Consider the following 18,152-nt stretch of genomic DNA (forward strand, 5'->3'; position numbering starts at 1 on the left):
CTGTGCCTCTCCTGCACTGGCCCAGTAATCAATGAGCCTCAAACCTCACTACTAGCACCAGTGAGGGACTTGCACATTGAGAGGATTACAAGTACACACAGTAAAGTACAATTTCCCTTAAGAGCACACAGAGATCACAGTCAGTCTGGGGCTGGTTATCCCTCTTTGTCCAGATCCCCAATTAGACTCCCCACTGGCACAGTTATAGGGTCGAGATCTCAGCCGAGTGGCCAAGCCAAAACCTCTAGCACCCTCTCTGTCCAACCAGGGCTTCGTGTCCCTGCCCAAGTAGCTGACACACACACTCTGAGATTTGATTTATGCACAAACACAAAACACACACCAGGGAAAGGCTGGCACAGGTTTACTAGATATGCCCCCTTCTGCCCAGGCTATAAGGTAGTACCAGCTGCCACCAGCTACTACTTATCGGCTGCTATAAAGGCCCTTACAAAGGGTGACCAATCCTACTGTGCAATGTTACTACTATCCAAACGGTAAGTGTGACCAAGACTTTCAAGGCTATTTACGAGTGGCCTGTACAGTGTCACCAAATACATATGCAAGTACTCCAAGAGCTTAAATATCTCTAAGCAAACCAGCCACAATTAAAAGGTTTAAATACATTTAATAATAAATAATAAAAGAACAAGACAATACTTAACACAGTAACTGCAGAGTTCAGAATCACAGGAAATATTTTAAAACAACATTGCAGGAAAGTCTAATATAAATACATAAAACATCTAAACTAATCTTACTATATTTCTACCTATCTCTAAAACAGATACTATTCCTAAATCTTACTTACAGAGCAACATGCAGGCAGATGTGCTGAGTGAATGTTTTTAGGTCCAAGACAAGATACAAAATGCACAGTCTCTGAAAGAGTTCCCAGATTAATATCAAAACATTACTGCTGGGTTAACCTGGATAACATCATTCTTTGTCACCTGCCTTCAGTTCCCTGGCTAACCGAAATGTAACAAAATTTAACATTTCTCTGTGAGAAATACATCGCTCTCAGATGTTTGTTCAGAACTGGAAGTCATAAAACAAATACTTTTACATTTTAGACCTAGTAATTACTTCTCTACAAGACAATAGAAAGAAATTCATACTTTCTAACTCTAGACATTATGTCTGCTTGCTGAACTGAAACTACTTTTTATAACATATAAAGTATGTTTACTTTCAACTTATTTTCTTGAAGTTTTGCAAGTTAACTCTGTATGTTGCAGCTTCTACTATTAAAACATACATTTGCACAGGTATATAGTTTATATACATTTCTACTCTTTTCCAGTATGGTACACTGTGGTTACACTCGAAGCTCAGTACATAACATATACATCAACACACACTTCTGCACAAGTAGTTTAATATCCACATAACATTGTAAGACAAGCATATGAATCATATTAATATTCACAAATGACACGATTATCCACAAAATTCCAGGAAACTGGGCTGGCAGTGTCACACATAAAATAAAAGTATACAATGTTGTTGGCTGAAGAAGGCTGTTAATGGTATTTTGTACATTTAATTGCTATGTTGTTTTCTTTCCTGAAATGTACAGCAACAGCCATTCAGGAAGTGTTCCCAGGAATCCATGCTTGGTAAAGAAAAGCTGTTTCCATCAGTACATCATTTAAGTCCCATCCTCACTTCTTTATCTTATCTCTCTACTTCAACAAACATAATTTTCAATTTCCTTTACATATGTACTTAGAGGAATCAACAAAGGTTTGTGAATATTAATTTTCATTGTGTTGTGACTAGTTGGTTGGTTTTACAAATTACTTCACTGGTTCTTTTATGAAGCAAGTAACAGTTTCACATACTGTTTGAAGAAGTCTGTTGTTGAATAGGCTCATGTTGTTCAGTTAATTAAGCTTTCTACCTTTACTTCATCTGAGTTTGTGTTTTTTCTGTTTATTGGTTTTAGCTCAAGATTTTGATATGTACATGATCTGGTTTTGTAAGGTAATTGTTACACTAGGTAGGCAGTTCTCTAAAGGGCATATGTATTTTTTTGTTTTACTGAAAAGGCTCTATAGGTTAGGATTACAATTGCAGACCATATACATAGGCTCCAGGAAATTACTGGGACAGCAATTGCAGCATAAAACAATAAAGCTACTACTTTAGGTTTGCAAAATATCAGATGTATGTTTATAAAAGCATAACCCTTATGTGTCATGATCAAATCAACATGTTTTGAGACAAAAATGATAAAACAATTTAAATACTTTCAAACCAGTTTCATTTCAGTTTCACAGAATTAGTCCATCAATTCAGAATTATGCATGCTTGTATTCACTGCTTGTTCAAATTCAAAAGCAAAGAAACAGGTTTATAGGTGAGCACTAGGCTAATTGTCCTGAAAGACCTTTGTAAGCCTAACCAATAACTCAAGGTGTGAATCAAACCCTGTTCCCTGTGCCTATGAGGCAAAATCTTTAACCATTATGGCAAACCTCCCACTCCAGGGTACAGCACTGATCTCCATGGACCTTTTTCAGACTCAGCCTGGTACTAGTGCCTGGTCAAGTGACTTGCTCAGAGTCATACAGTTAAGGCAATAGAAGCTGAGGGAATCAAACCTTGCACCACTAGGCCAGAACAGCTTTTTAACAGATCCTTGATCATCTAAGCCAACTGACAGACAACTGCAAATGCAAATTTAACCACTTTTCTTCTAAAATGGCAATACTGACTGTGGGGTAAAGTACAGATTTGGAGAGGTGGTGAACAAGGAAAACAACTAAAGCATAAAGAAAGCTTCAAGAGTAAGCAGAAATCAAACCTCATTCATACACTTGCAACACTGTACCAGAACAGCTTTTTAACAGATCCTTGATCATCTAAGCCAACTGCCAGACAACTGCAAATGCATATTTAACCATGTGATATATTTCAACTATATGAACTCTAGGAACTTCAACTAATAATCTACATAGAGCAGTTCATGACACACAATTCTGAAACATATCTAAACCTACTTTGCTCCACAGAAGACAGGGCATGTCAAAGTCAATTCCTCTCTGACATTCTGGTAATGGTCAGCATTACAGACCTTGCAACTTGGTATCAGTTTTTCCCTCTTCTCAGACATTCTTGCCAAGAAAGTACATTTCTTGCAGTTTCCTTACATCTGTTAATCCCACCATGTAATTTGTGTATCATTTCTTTCATTGTTTCTCTGGTTTGACTTGGAATATTACTTTATCTGATTCAGACATCAAGCCTTGTACATATGAAGCTTTATTTCTATATGTGTGCATGAATGCCTTGTAAACTGTTGCCATGTGTTTTTACCACTTATTCATTTTAGCTTCCCTTAATAAAGAATAGTTGTGTAAAATCTTACCATAACCATAAATGTCCTTCTCTGCCATGTTGCAGTATTCATAACCTTTGGGTTAGCCTCTGCCTAGCGACCGGAACATACTACCAGTATACAAAAGCTTTAATCACTGCAAGGTACATGGGACGTCTGACATTGGCAGTAGGGTACGTGAGCCATAAAAGTGACATCTGCACGTACCTTCCTCAGAAGTGAATGGCGCTGTCAGACCCCAGTCCCAGGATAGCTGCACAAGTCCTGAATAATCCAGTAAAGCTCTTTTTTTCAGGGGGTAGTAGGGTGGGATAGAATACTGCAACATGGAAGAGAAAGACATCTATGGTTATAGTAAGATTTCGCACAACTATTCTGTCCTTCTATTCTCATGATGCAGTATTCATAACCTTTGGGTGAGTGCCATATCTCAAAGGGAAGAAGAAGGGGGTGGTTTGGAACTATTTTCCAAAAATCCATGCAGGACTGTCCTAGCAAAACCTGCTCTAGATCTGGAGATGTGGTCCAGTCTGTAGTGTTTAGTGAAAGTATGGACGGATGTTCAGGTAGCTGCTTCTAGAATAGAAGCAGTGTCCAGCCCCTTGCAAAATGCTCCAGAGGAGGCCATGGCCCTCGTGGAGTGGTCTTTTATGTTAGAGTCCAGGTGTTTGCCATGGTAGGTATAACAAAAGGAGAAGGCTTTGGAAATCCAGCTAGAAGCAGTCTGCTTTGTCACAGCTTTTCTCAGAGCCCTGAGGTGAAAGGAGACAAACAGTTGCTCTGATGATCTAAGGGATTTGGTCTTGTCTAGGTAGAATCTTAGTTGTCTGTGAACATCAAGGGAATGCAGGACTCTCTATCATTCTGGGGTTGTGGAAAAAAGGTGGGGAGGTGGATAAACAACTCATTGACCACCTTAGGCATAAAGGATGAGTTAGTCCGTAGGGTTACCCTATCCTTGTGGAAGATTAAAAAAAGGGTGGGATGAGCATGAGGGCCTGGAGCTCTGACACTCTCCTGGCTGATGTCAGGTCCACCAAAAGCACAGTTTTCCAAGTGCAGTACTTTAGACAAGCTGCAGCTGCTGGCTCAAATAGAGCAATGGTGAGCTTCTCCAACACATAGTTCAGGTCCCAGGAAGGTGGAACTGGTCCTCCTGGGGTGAGGCCTGAGATGTAGAACTCCTTTCAGGAATAACTTCACTTGAAGTCTAGAAGCAAGTGGAGGGTCAAGAGGCAGACAAGCAAAAATAGCAGCAACGTGGGCCTTAACAGAGGAATATGTCAACCCTGCCAGCAACAATTCACACAGATAAGAGAGCACTAAGGGGACCTCTCCTTGAAATGGGTCTAGCTGTATTTTTAGACACTAAATGGAGAACCTTCTCCATTTGGACAGATAGGGTCTCCTAGTATTTGGTTTCCTGGCCTTCTGGAAGACATTTAGCATGTCGTCAGAGCAAAGGTGTCTAAAAGGGATCAAAACTCTATCACCCACAGGGTTAGGCTCAGAGATTCAAAGTGGGGATGGATTGGGGATCCCTTGTCCAGTGGGAGTGGGTCCACTCTGTGAGGTAACTTGTGACTGTCCCTGGCTAAATGTAGAAGGAGGGGTGACCAGTGCGGTCTTGGCCAAAAGGAATTCACCAACAAGATTTTTGGTTTGTCCTGCTGAATTTTCATTAGGACTTTTTGTAAGAGAGGGTAGGCGGGGAATGCATACAGAAACATCCACTCATGAGATAGAGAAGGCATTCATTGCCCTCGCTAGTGGGCTGTCTGCCCTGGTACAAAACTGTGGAAGTCATCTGTTCAGAGGGAAGGCAAACAGATCTATTTTGTGGTGTACCCACCTGTGAAATATGTCCAGAAACACATCCCTGTGTAGCATCCATCCATGGGATTGTGACATAGACCTGCCCAAGATTTCTGCCTGAGTGTTCTGAGCTGAGGGGCTATAGACAGCCTGCTAAATGACTCCATGCTTGACTGCCAATTCCCAGGTCTGGAGTGCAAGTCTGTATAGCAAGTATGATCTTGTTCTTCCCTGTTTGTTCACAAATCAAAGAAAAGTAGTGTTGTCCATGAACAACATCAGGGATCCTTGCTTCAGAATATCTTGGAGGGCCCTCATTGCAAAAATGAGAGCTCTCGTTTCTCTGTTGTTGATGTGCTCCCTCTTGAAGGGGCCTGTTCATGTGCCTTAAACCTTCAAGCTGCCCACAGCAGCACCCCAACCCATGTCTGAAGCATCTGTGTACATTTCCTGGACTGGAGCTATGGGTTCTAAGGGAAGTCCTGAGTTCAGAGAGACTTGATCCACTCACCAAAGAATCTTCTTCTTTAGGCATGGTAGGAAGGGAATGGTGTGGTCCAAGGGGTGGGAGTGTTGGGTCCATGTGAACCTTAGTTACCACTGACGTTTCCTCAAGTGGAGTCTTGCCAGTGGTCACACGGGGATTGTAGAAACTATATGCCCTAAGAGTCTGAGGTATTCTTGCTGTCATTGCAGGGGCATGGATGACAGACAACAGGTACTCCTTCAGGCTTTCCAACTTTTGGGATGGCAGGAATGCCATCATAACATCTGGCCTGATTCTGCACCTCAGGAAGACTTGGTCCCAGGAGAGGTTTAGGCTGGATTTGGCAAAATTGATGGTGAAACCCAGAGACTGCAGAACAGAAATGACTATCTGCAGATGGTTCTAACAGGAGGTCACCCAGGTACAGGAAAATCTGTATCCCTAGGACCCTCCCTGCAATAGGCTACCACTGGTGCCAGACACTTGGTAAATACCCTTGGAGCAACAGATAGTCCAAAGGGTAAAGGAGAAAATTGAAAATCCGAGGAACCCACAGAGAAGTGTAAGTACTTCCTCTATTTGGGCCAGATGGGGATAATGCAGGTAGGCATCTTTGATGTCCAAGGTGGCCAAAAATGCCTGAGGCATTAGCAGTGGAAACAGAGTCTGAAGCGTGAGTATGTAGAAGGGTACTTGAAGAAAAAGGTTGAGGTGAGAGAGATCCAGGATGGGTCTCCACAGACCGTCCTTTCTTGGGACCAGGAAATGTTTGGAGCAAAAGCCCCTTCCCTTTTCTGATGCAGGGACTGGTTGGATAGCCTCTTGAGAGAGCAGGCTGTCCAAGACTAGTTGTAATATGGGCAGCTGGTCCTTTGGTGGCTGTGGGATGTCTCTTAAGAGTTGTGGAATGGCCCAAGTCATGAAGTAACCTTTTTTCTATGACTGACAAGACCCACTTGTCTGAGGTAATGTTTTTCCAGAAAGGGAGACAGTGAGAGAATCTCTAGGAAAGGGATATAGGATCTGGAGGGATTGTCAACAGAGAGAGAAATTGTACCAGGATCTGCAACAGGGCATGTTTTTAGAAATTTCCCCCCTTCTGGGACCTTATAAAATCTGTCAGGCCTTCTAGGAGCAGGGGGTTGTGATTCAGGATTTTTAGAAGCTGCAGAAAAGGCATCTAAGAAGGCTGGCAGAACTGGTGGAAAGGCAGAAGGTGAAGGCATTTGTGAAGCATAAATTCAGAGAATCCTCTGAAGAGCAATCTGAAGAGTCTTTGGCCTCTCTTGTAAGAGGTTCTGCAGTCTGAGGCTTAGGGCTGACAACAGGAGGAGCAGCCGGAGGAGACACACCCATGGAAGGCCTAAGGGCCATACAAGCATTGAACAAACACTGAGAGAGAGCTTGCCAATCAGGCAAGCTCTTAGGATGTAAGTCACTTGTTTGGCTTTCTGTTTCTTCTATTTCTTTTTTAAAGAAGAAACAGGTCTGAAGGGGCATAGGCCCTATGCAGGGCCTAGGTTCAGAAGCCTCACTAACAGTGGAAGAACTGTTCTGGATGTCCACAGTGAACCGATGTTTCCTCTTGTTGTTGGCATCCGATGTCTGTATTACCTCAACGGATGTGCTTTCAGACTTTGGTTTTGCGGCCTCTGGAACAGTACCCGCTACACCAGAGTCAGCTGGTTCTGTATGTTCCTCCAGGCATAACTTAGCCACAGGGAGATCGTCAGGTGGAAGACGTGCAGCAGTAGGCTCAGGCCTGGTAACTTTGGCCTTCTTTTTCAGTGGCTTGACATTATGACCGGATGGCCCTTCCATCGTAACAGTGAGACGTTTGAGGCATTGGTTCTCTAGATAGATATTAAGGGTGTGTAGATGGCTGAGAAGAGTCTTTGGGACAAAGGCCTGACAAATCACGCAGGACTTATGGTTGTGGTTGGGCCTTAGGCAGGTGGGATCTGACATCTACACCTACACTTTCCTTTTCTGGATGACATGAATCTGGGCAGGCATAGAATGACCCAAGGGGAAAAAAAAGGAACAAGAAAAAGGCTCCAGTGGGGTACTTATCTTTAAATCAAAGGATCTGACAGCAGAGATGGCAGGATTAGCTGACTTTCGACTGGAGGCATAGCACTTCTGAGGAAGGTACATGGAGACATCACTTTTATGGCCCACGCACCCTATGGCCAAAGTCAGATATCCCACATACCTTGCAGTGACTGAAGCTTTTGTATAGTGGCCAGACATTTGGGTCATTAGGTCAAGCCTAACTCAAAGGTTATGAATACTGCAACATAAGAATAGAAGGACACCTGCATTTCTTTGTCTTCTCTAGTATACTTTTTATGTGCATTCATTTTTATCAGCCAAGACAATTAGTTAGAATAACCCAAAGAACTTGTAAATGCATCTCCATTAAACCCTATTTCTGCTTCTTTAAGTATTCTCTGCTGAATGCATCACGTATGCCCATTTGATTGACTGGGTTATACTGAACTTTTCAATCATACTTTTCTATGTTTATAAACACTGTCTGCAATCTAGCTGGTGTTATTTAAAGTGATCTTTTTTTAAATAACTTGCAGTATTATCCAGTTCCACTAGTACTGATCTGCCAAAATTGCAATCATTACATTTTGAGAGCCATATGCCGTGGTGGTATGGCAGTAGCATTGTTACCTCAAAGCAAGAGGTTCTCCTGTTCAATTCTCGGCTTGGCCTGGGAGTGCCTTCGGTGTGGAGTCTGCATGTCCTCCCCGCAGTTGGGTAGCGTTCGAAAGACATGCGTGCGTAAATGGATGTGCCTTCGTTGAAGGTTGGGCATCGAACTGGCACCTCGGCGTTTCGTAAAAAAAATCTACTGCCAATTATTAGCGGACTGGAGTTCCACTGTGGCGACCCCTTACCAGGAAAAGCCGAAAGACAAACAACAACAACAACATTTTGAGAGCCATAAACAATTGCCAGCATATCTTATCTTTTTCTACCTGTGCATACCTTGGTAATGCTTCTGCTAAAGCTACTGATCTATATACTACTGGTCTTCATTCCTACATTAACACTTTTCTTTCATGTATGTCTCTGGGGTCCATGTAAGCCCTAAGCAAGTCCTTATTCATAATTACGTTATTAATGTATTAAATTTGCTCTGCTTGCTTAACATCATGCCATTCATTTCAACTTGGTTTTCTCTGTCCAAGATTTTTTTGCACTCTTTGCCCCTGCTGCCTGTCTATCATCAGCTTGGTACATCAGCCCATTTGTTCCCCAGTACCAGAGTGAGGATCACTGTGGAGGGGCTATCATCAGGAGGGATTTGATAAGTTTATTTTCTCACTAGCCCTAACTGTATGCACCTGGTGAGGCATTGGGTCAGAACATGGAATGTGGGCTGTCCTTAGAAGATGTGCCCTCACTTTTACAAGGGGCTTTCCCTCCAAGTATCCCCTGCCCCTTCATGAGCAGCATGAGTGGTGTTTTTTCTAGTCTCCACCAGTGACATAACACCCGCACAATGTGCCCTAGAGTGTGCTCAAAACACTCCCATCCTCCCAGACAGACGACTGGGCCACACTCCTTCAATCCACCCTCTCCCTGCCTAGTTCGTCCACTGCCAGGGCCATTAATTAAAACTTAGTCATGTCAATCACAGATAGGGCCCCACCCCACTGTGCAACAAAGCCAGGTGTTTTTTCTCTCTCTCTCAAAGTTGCAGGTACTGTTTTATCTTTAATGCATGAATTACTAGTACATCATCTGAGGATATTCAGACATATTATTCCCCTGGTAAACAGCCTAATGCAGTAAATAAATCTGTTTACTTCTGCAAATCATTAAAATCTACAATTTCCTGATTAAATAGCTTCATTCTTGGTTTACTGCTTGCCTGTTAAACTCTTACTGACATATACACTGTACATCTGCCATCCAGAAAAAAATTTTCAGGAACTGTCTAGGAAAACATTCAAAGTTATATCAGCTTTACATTTCTACAACTGGTCCCCACTCACCTACCTTCCACTGGACTTGGCAGTTGATCACTTTAATACTACCTTTCTAGACATACTTAATCAACTAGCCCCTCCTACAACCATTGGGAACAAATCCAACTACATCCCTGACTCACCAAAACTACTCACCTACCTCGAAAAGAAAGGGACAAGGCCTGGGACACCTGGTGTACTAATAAAAAGTAGCTCAAATAGACAATTATTTCTTGATCTAAGAAATAAAGCAAAAAAAAAAATACATATATATATATATATATATATATATATATATATATATGCTTTGAAAGTAGACTGTAATAAAATAATGCATTACACTTCACTATATATTTATTTACTTATTGCATTTGTTAACCAGGAAGGTCCACTGGGCTTAGAAAGAGCCCATTTTCAGTGAATGAAGGCCCAGAGAAAAAACTTCCACAATAATTAGATACAAAAGTAAAAAAAAAATTAATACAAAGAACTAAGTATCATGAGCAGTACTTTTACATTCATTAATTACATGTAAATGATGTTTAATTACATACAAACGTAAAAATATGGCTTGAAAGTAATGCTTTTATCTTAAGCTATCAGCTCTCCTGACCAATGCACACACTCAATATTCCTCAATACACTTTTTTTTTTTTTTGCTAAGAGTTTAGAGCTATGATAAGAAGATGACTGAGTTGAGAGCTACGATGAGAAGTAAGAACACTTTTTTTGTGCTAAGAGTTTAGAGCTATGATAAGAAGTGAGCACACGATTTGTATTCCCCTATTATTGTTTTTGTGCTAATAGTTCAGAGATATGGTGAGTGAGAAGTGAGAACTGAATTTGTATTCTCCCGTTATTGGCTTTGTTGTTCATGTTTTTTGTGTTGAGGTTAAGAGCTATGTTGTGAAGTGAGAAATGAATTCACTAAATAAATGATGGCTATTAAGTTTCAGTCTTCCTATTTTTCAGGCAGCTGCTGCTGTGGGATAGTGGTATGTTGTTCTGAATGTAGTGCATAGAGCCCTGGGTTCAAAACCTGCCAGTGAAATGCATGATGGTAGCGCAACATTTTATTCTAGCAACTTTACAAAATTATACAAGCAATGTTTAAAACGTGTCCCTGGTTTTTGACCTTTTGTCCCCCCCCCAAAAAAAAATGAAATTGAAAATAAGTGCGAAACGCTGTTCAAGATGCCTATGGCTTACACTACTGTCATTCTATTTATAGTGTGGGTGTGGAAGCAGACTTTTATGATGGAAAAGTTCTGAATTGGGCAGTTTTGTCATTATTGGTTCATGTGTTTTGTTTCATTGCCTACAGTACAGATTACTGGTAAAATGTTCAAACAATAAATTTAAAATGCACTCTAACATGTGTGTTGTATTATACAAGGAATATAATTTAAAGTCAGGAAAGTGTATAAAGAAAAGAACACATGTATGTTTCTTGTTTTGTGTGCAAGGGGCCAATGATTTGAAAACAGCCCAAAGGTAATCTTTATCCACCACTGGCCAGATGCATTTTCTTTGGATGTGGTGTGGGTTTTCAATGCTGTTTCAACGAATGTGGGTTTCAAGGGCAAAGTTTAATGTCAAGCCTATTTTCATTGTGAGACAGTATTGCTTTGTTTACCAGATGATGTCTTTTAGTGTTTCTGCATTGTTGTGCTGTAAAATTTAAAAATAAAATTAAAATCATTGTAGAAGTAAAGCAGTATGCATACATTAGTGTTTATGGTAAATGGGGCAAAATAGCCAGGTAACAGGACACTGGAATGGCTGCAGGGGGACTCTGGTCTGGTGCCATGTTTTGGTTGTCTGTTCTTCAATTTGCATTCAAAAGTTGGTATCCCACAATTCCATTGGAGTGGGTGGGGTTACATAAGTATGTATGCAAATTAGATGTTAATCAGCGTACAGATTTGTACCTATTTTTCATGGGCCTTGTCCAGATTTTTGATATTTCCAGGTTGAGAGGTATGATCACGTATCATCCAGTGAATACAAGTCTGTTTTAATTGTTCTGAGCATCTTAAAGAGAAATATCACTGAAAAGGATAAGTTCCATGCTTTTCTCTTTGAGACACAAAAACTTAACATTAATTAAAATAATCTAGTCAGGGGACTACAACTACTGTGTGTAGATGCAGGCCTACCAAAGGAAGTTTTTCAACATAAACACTTGCTAAAGGAACTGCTTGCCAAATTAAATCTTTCAACATTCTTAGCAGGAATTTGTAAAAAAAAAAAAGTTTGAAAATTTTAGTCTGTTTACAGAAAGAAAGGAAATTAACATGACTCGTAAATACATTTCTAAACTGCATGGATTATCTACTAATGGTTCAAAGTAACCACGGCAAATAGCTGAAATCCAAATCTCTCTCTCCTGTCAGTTCAGCCCATCAGAATGCTACTTCTGTAACATTTATGAAACAAAAGTATTAACCAGAAAGTATGTTTCAAGTATTATCAAAATTAACAAAATGGTATACATGTTTAATTAATTTGGCTACCTGCAAAAATTGTGGGAAGCTTGGCTTTGTATGGCTTTATCACTCAAAAAATGTAGTATGTTGAATGTAATCTCTGCAATCCTAACTCCCTGAACTGACACTGCATTTACATATTCACTGAAATCACAGTATATGAGAGTGTTTCTTTCATCTGGCAGGGTGTTTCTCTTTTCCTCAGTTTTGCAACCACAAAATTAGTAAATTTAAATAATGGGCCAGAGGAATCCCCTTCTAAATGGAAGGTGTGATTCTTTGCTAAAATGTCACCTGTAGATGCAGTGCATGTGTTTTTTGGCCGAGTTTAAATATTCTAGTATTCAGCAGGTGGGTTGTATGTCAAGTTCAATCAAGAGTTCCATTTTTTTTATATCTGTACCCAAATATTATTATACAAAAAAGCTATCACTCGGAAATGAACATTCACATTCCAATAGATACAAGACATCTTTAGCAACTCTGTCCTTAACTCCTACAAAGTTTCCCATGAAAAGAGGCTACCAGCCTAGCTAGACGAATGTGATTAACAAAGCATAAATAAAATAAAATAGCAATTACTACTTTAGGTGTTTCTTATATCAAAGGAGTAAAATAAACATTCTGTTTTCTCTCTCACTGTGCTGTACATTCTCAGGCAAAAATAATACTGTATTTTACAGTCACGGTTATACTGTTTGCAAACAGTCTACTATATTAGAAACATATGCTAGTCTTAAACAAATCACGAGATTTGCAGCAAAATTCACTCAATGACCATAACTCTCAACATTCCATCACTAACATGTGGAACACTACCTCTCACAATGTGGAACAAATGGGCAAAATGTGGAGCACTGACAGTTTACTAACAACTTCAGCTCGGAAGCTCACAGGATGGTTAAATTGTGCTGTTATTCATTTAAAAAAGTTCTGATGCATTAATGATTAAGTATTATTTTTTATTGATATCTGTTGAAAAAAAATTTAACACAATGTGTGATGAACCCTTTTGATGTAAAAATGTGGAAAACATGGACTTAAGGATCAAAACGAGGTATGTTCCTCATAATGAGGTACATTTGAGAGTTATGTCTGTGAGTAGGAAAATAATTTACAGCATTTACAAATACCTACAAAACCACGAGTGTATTGATTAAATTCATCAACTGCTGTGGCATTCGCAAGTGCTTCTTTTACGTAGCTTGGAGGGGACAAATCTGGACGTCCTTGGCCAAGGTTAACAATTTCAGGATCTGCAGCCACAGATGTAAATTCAACCCTACGAGGGAAAATAAAAAAAAAACACTCATAACTGGTTCTATAAATGATCCACTATATTTTAATTTTCCTCTTTCTGCAAAAGTAAAGCAACAATTAAAGATGAGCCAAACACTATTGTGCAATTTGTGACTTCGTTGCCCTCATTTACTGAGTCTGCAGTTTAGCACTTAGCTGTACTGCACCTGCTTCTCGAGAGCATTAAGTTACACTCCTGTGCCTCACCCGACACTTAAAAACTCATATGCACAAAGCACTACAGCAAGAAGTAGGAAATGATTACTATTAACTGTTTCTATTCCTGTTAGGGTATGAACTGCTTCCTCTGAGTTTAGCTGAAACAATGCAATACTATGCATGTTTCATCAATAGATCAGAATTTAAAAATAATCTGTGAACTGACAGAGTGCTATGATCAGGCTACTTTTGAGACAGCTAGGAGGCAATCTGTTGGTTCACTTACATATCTTTTAATAAGGCGTTACATTTCATCCTGCACAGATGACTAATTGAATAGTTGATGGGGAATAAGTATATGACCATGGTAAGTAAGACAGATTGTGTAACAATTCAGTGAAATGGAAGAGCAAATACAGGTTATAGAATTGTATCATCTAGTGTGTGGGATGCTGCACTGATCAATATCTGTGTCTAATTCTGTCAGATTCTCAAACCAAATATCAAGCTTTACCTCTGTAGTAGGATAAGCTTGTCTTGCTGATGTTACAAAAAGTACAGTTTTGTACCTACCATAAATGTAGATGTTCGAGTGCTAATACAGCTGCAGTAATCACAGATGGGTTTTCTGCCGTCAGGCGGTCCCTCGGTCGGCCGAATTCCAAAGTCTTGGTCCGGCGTCGGTTGTCGTCGCTTTCTCTTTTGACGTCAGTGAGGCCAGAGTATATAAGACACAGCCGACACCATGTTCTTCAGTCTTTCTTGCCCCAGATGTCAGGTGCCCCCAGAAGGAAGGCAATACATAAATAATGCATGTATGCATATACAAGCAATGTAAAATAAACCAAAATCAGTGGTTGCAAGCAAATAAAACATAGCAGGATAACCCAGTCAGGTAGTATGAAGAGGTTGTTAGGCCCCATGCCTTTACCAAGTGGGGAAGGAGGGAGGGAAACCTGTACTGCAGCTGTATTAGCACTCGAACATCTACATTTATGGTAGGTACAAAACTGTACTATGTTCATCGTGCATACAGCTGCAGTAATCACAGATGGGTAGAGTCCCAAAGCTATGCACAGGGTGGTAGGTACTAGGAGGAACTGGGTTGAGCCAGAATGCCCTGCAAAACAGCAGTGGCAAAGCCTGCTCTTGTTCTGGAATATAAAGGCAGGTGGTAGTGTTTTGTGAAGGTATGTACAGAACTCCAAGTGGCTGCCTCCAAAATATCTTTGGTAGGAACTCCTCTGAGGAAGGCTGTAGAGGTAGCTGTGGCCCTGGTGGAGTGTGTCTGATACCTGTAGGAACAGATTTCCCATGATAGGAATAACAAAACCGTATGCAGTGGCCTATCCACTTTGAAATAGTCTGTTTTGTAACTGGCTTCCCTTGAGCCCCTACAGCATAGGACACAAAGAGTTGTTCTGATTTCCTGAAGGACTTTGTTCTGTCCAAATAATAACGTAGCTGCCTATGGATGTCTAAAGAGTGTAGCAGCCTTTCCCCTTTGTTTTGAGGATTGGGGTAAAAGGTAGGTAGGTGTATGGCTTGATTTAAAGCTACCCTGGATACCACTTTAGGCATAAATGATGGGTTGGTGAAGGGAAACCCTGTCCTGATGGAAAATGAGAAAGGGCTGCACCGCCATGAGGGCCTGTAGTTCAGAAACCCTACGAGCTGAAGTGATAGCCAGAAGGAATGCTGTTTTCCAGGACAAATATTGCAAATCTGTTGAGGCAGCTGGTTCAAAAGGAGGCAATGTTAATTTTTCTAGTATGTAATTAAGATCCCAGGCTGGTATTGGTTGCTTCCTTGGTGGTCTTATATTCTTAGCCCCTCTGAGGAACTGTCGTAAGAGTGGGTGAGAAAATAAAGGAGGATCCGTGTTGAATTCTGCAGAAATGGATGAGGCATGGATTTTTATGGAAGAAAATGAAAGTCCACTGTTCAGCAGCTCAGCTAGATACTGTAGTACCTGAGGCAAGTTTCGTTTTCTAGGGTCCTGGCCTCTTTTCTCATTCCAAGAGCAAAACCACTTCCATTTTGCGGAGTAAACTTTTCTAGTAGATGGCCTTCTGGCCTCCAAAATGACATCCTGCACCTCCTTGGAGAGTAGGGTCTGTTATGGTGTTAAGGAATTTTCCATGCAGCGAGACTGAGTGTTTTCAGCTGACTGTGAAGAGTTTTGTAGCTGTGCTGAGTCAGCAGAAGAGTCATTAGAGGCAGGGACCAGGGAGGAGTATGTGTTAGGCTCCTCAGGAGTGGGTACCAGTGTTGCCTTGGCCAATCTGGAGCAATCAGTATCATCTTCGGTTTGTCTGTTCTTGCTTTCAAAAGCACCTTGGGCAGAAGAGGCAGAGGTGGGAATGCGTAAACTGTCCATGCTGTCCAACTGAATGAAAGGGCGTCCACTCTCCAGGCCTTTGGATGAAAGGTCCTCGAGCAAAACTTTTCCAATTGATGATTCCTGTGGGAGGCAAAAAGATCTATGTCTGGCCTCCCCCACGCTTGGATTATTTCTGTAAACACCTGAGGATGTAACTTCCATTCGTGTGGATCTGTCATATTTCTGCTTAGATTGTCTGCCAGTGTGTTGTCCAATCCTGGCAAGTACTGTGCTTGAAGTTTGATTTGCCTTTCTAGAGCCAAGTTCCAAAGAGTCATGGCTAGTCTGCACAAGGGGTATGAATGTGTTCCTCCTTGTTTGTTTATGTACCACATTACTGTGGTGTTGTCTGTTCTTATCAGTAATTGTCCTGGATGCAGGAAGTCCTTGAAAGCTGTAATTGCATTTATTACTGCTAGCATTTCTTTTTGATTGATGTGAAGGTGCTTTTCCTTTTGGGACCATTTGCCCTGAATGCACCTGTCTGTCATGTGCGCCCCCCAGGCGTAATCTGAGGCGTCTGTGGTGATGACTTGCTTTGCTTGAGGCTTGCAGAATGGGAGGCCTGTGTTTGCTTGACATGCTTGGGCCCACCATAGAAATTCCTTTTGCAAACATGGAATTATTGGTAATATTGTTTCCAAACTGTGACTGTGTTGAGACCATAGGTTTTTTAGGTACCATTGAAGTTTCCTCATATGCAGCTTTGCACACAGGATTAAAAGAATGCAAGATGCCATGAATCCCAGAGCCTGCAGGATTTTCCTTGCAGTAAGCCTGGTACTTTTTGCTAGTATTTTGAAGTACTGAGATAGTTGCCCCTGTTTTTCTAGCGTAAGGTAGGCCATCTGGGTGTTTGTGTCCAAGTTGGCACCCAGGAAAGTTATTTTCTGAGATGGTGTTAGCCTTGATTTCTCTTTGTTGATTGTATATCCCAGAGAAAGCAGTAACAGTGTCACATATGCCAGATGTTCCAGAAGTATGTGCTTGCTGTCCGCTTGGATCAGGCAGTCATCCAGATAAGGGTAAATTTGTATCCCTTGAAGTCTGCAGTAGGCAATCACTGATGCCAGGCACTTTGTGAATACTCTGGGCGCAGTAGATAATCCAAAGGGCAATGCAGAGAATTGATAGTGGATTGAACCTGCAAGAAATCTGAGGTATCTTCTGCAGCTTTGTCTGATTGGGACATGCAGGTATGCCTCCTTGAGGTCCAATGTTACCAGCCAAAACTCCTTGCCCAGCATGGGAAGAAGCTGCTGTAATGTGAGCATCTTGAATTTCAGTACAAGTAGAAATGTGTTTAGGATGGATAAGTCCAAAATGGGTCTCCAGTCGGTTCCTTTCCTTGGTACCAGGAAAAGTCTTGAATAAAAACCTTGACCTTGTTGGCGAGTAGGTACCTCTTGAATAGCACTCATGCTTATGAGCTTTGAAATTTGCAGTTGTGCCTCTGCCCTTTGATTTTGTGGCACGTTTGGCATGCCTCTCATTTTTGGAAGAGTGTGAAATTGAAATTTGTAGCCTCTGTTGTGACAATATGCCAATTGCTTGCAAATAATGCTAGTTTCCCTCCCAAAGGTGCTGCCAGCTGAGACATGCTTGGCGTGGAATTGAGGGAGTCATTGGGTTTGCTTCCTGTATTGTTGAGCACTGTCTTCGCCACCTCTTGGTGCTGGAGTTTGCCATTGTCGGCCTCTATATGATCCTTGTGATTGCCCTCTGCCCCTTGTGCGTTTGAATCTACCTCTTTGGGGCTTGTCAGTGGCTGGAAAGGACCAGTTTTTTGAAGGCCAATTTCTGCTAAAACGTGGTGGTTGGACCTGTAAGAAAGCTTTGACAGTTTGCATAGATTTGGCTTTTTCTTCCATTTTCCGTAGTATCTCCTCAGCATTAGTACCAAACAGAACATCCTTTTGTAAAGGAGCATCTAGAAGTTTAGCTTTCACATGATCATGCAAATTTTGTTCCCTAAGCCAGGCATGTCTGCGAATGACTGATCCTGTAGCAGCCGCTCTACTTGAGGCCTCTAGGGCATCGTAACCACATTGTAAGGTGTGTTTACCCACTTGCTCTGCACTATGCATCATATCCTGTAACTCCTTTAAATCTGGTTGTTCAGGTTGAGACATTTTGTTCCTTAATTGAGATAACAGGATCTGTTGATATTTATGCATATGAAACT

At 41.2% G+C, this 18,152-nt stretch overlaps 1 protein-coding gene across 9 annotated transcripts in view; it reads right to left on the reverse strand.

The window, feature by feature from the left end:
• Positions 1-18,152, reverse strand: part of KYAT3 (kynurenine aminotransferase 3) — an 846,358-nt gene that overhangs the window by 570,210 nt on the left and 257,996 nt on the right. For all 9 annotated transcript variants that reach the window (XM_044085641.1, XM_044085640.1, XM_044085643.1 and 6 more), the window contains one exon: positions 13,264-13,408. In XM_044085641.1, the coding sequence (XP_043941576.1) occupies positions 13,264-13,408 (145 nt within the window). The remainder of the gene's footprint in view (positions 1-13,263; positions 13,409-18,152) is intronic.

The sequence above is a fragment of the Protopterus annectens genome, chromosome 10.part0 (assembly GCF_019279795.1).
Source record: "Protopterus annectens isolate FY-2018-M chromosome 10.part0, PAN1.0, whole genome shotgun sequence".
In the NCBI taxonomy this organism is placed as follows: Eukaryota; Metazoa; Chordata; order Ceratodontiformes; family Protopteridae; genus Protopterus; species Protopterus annectens.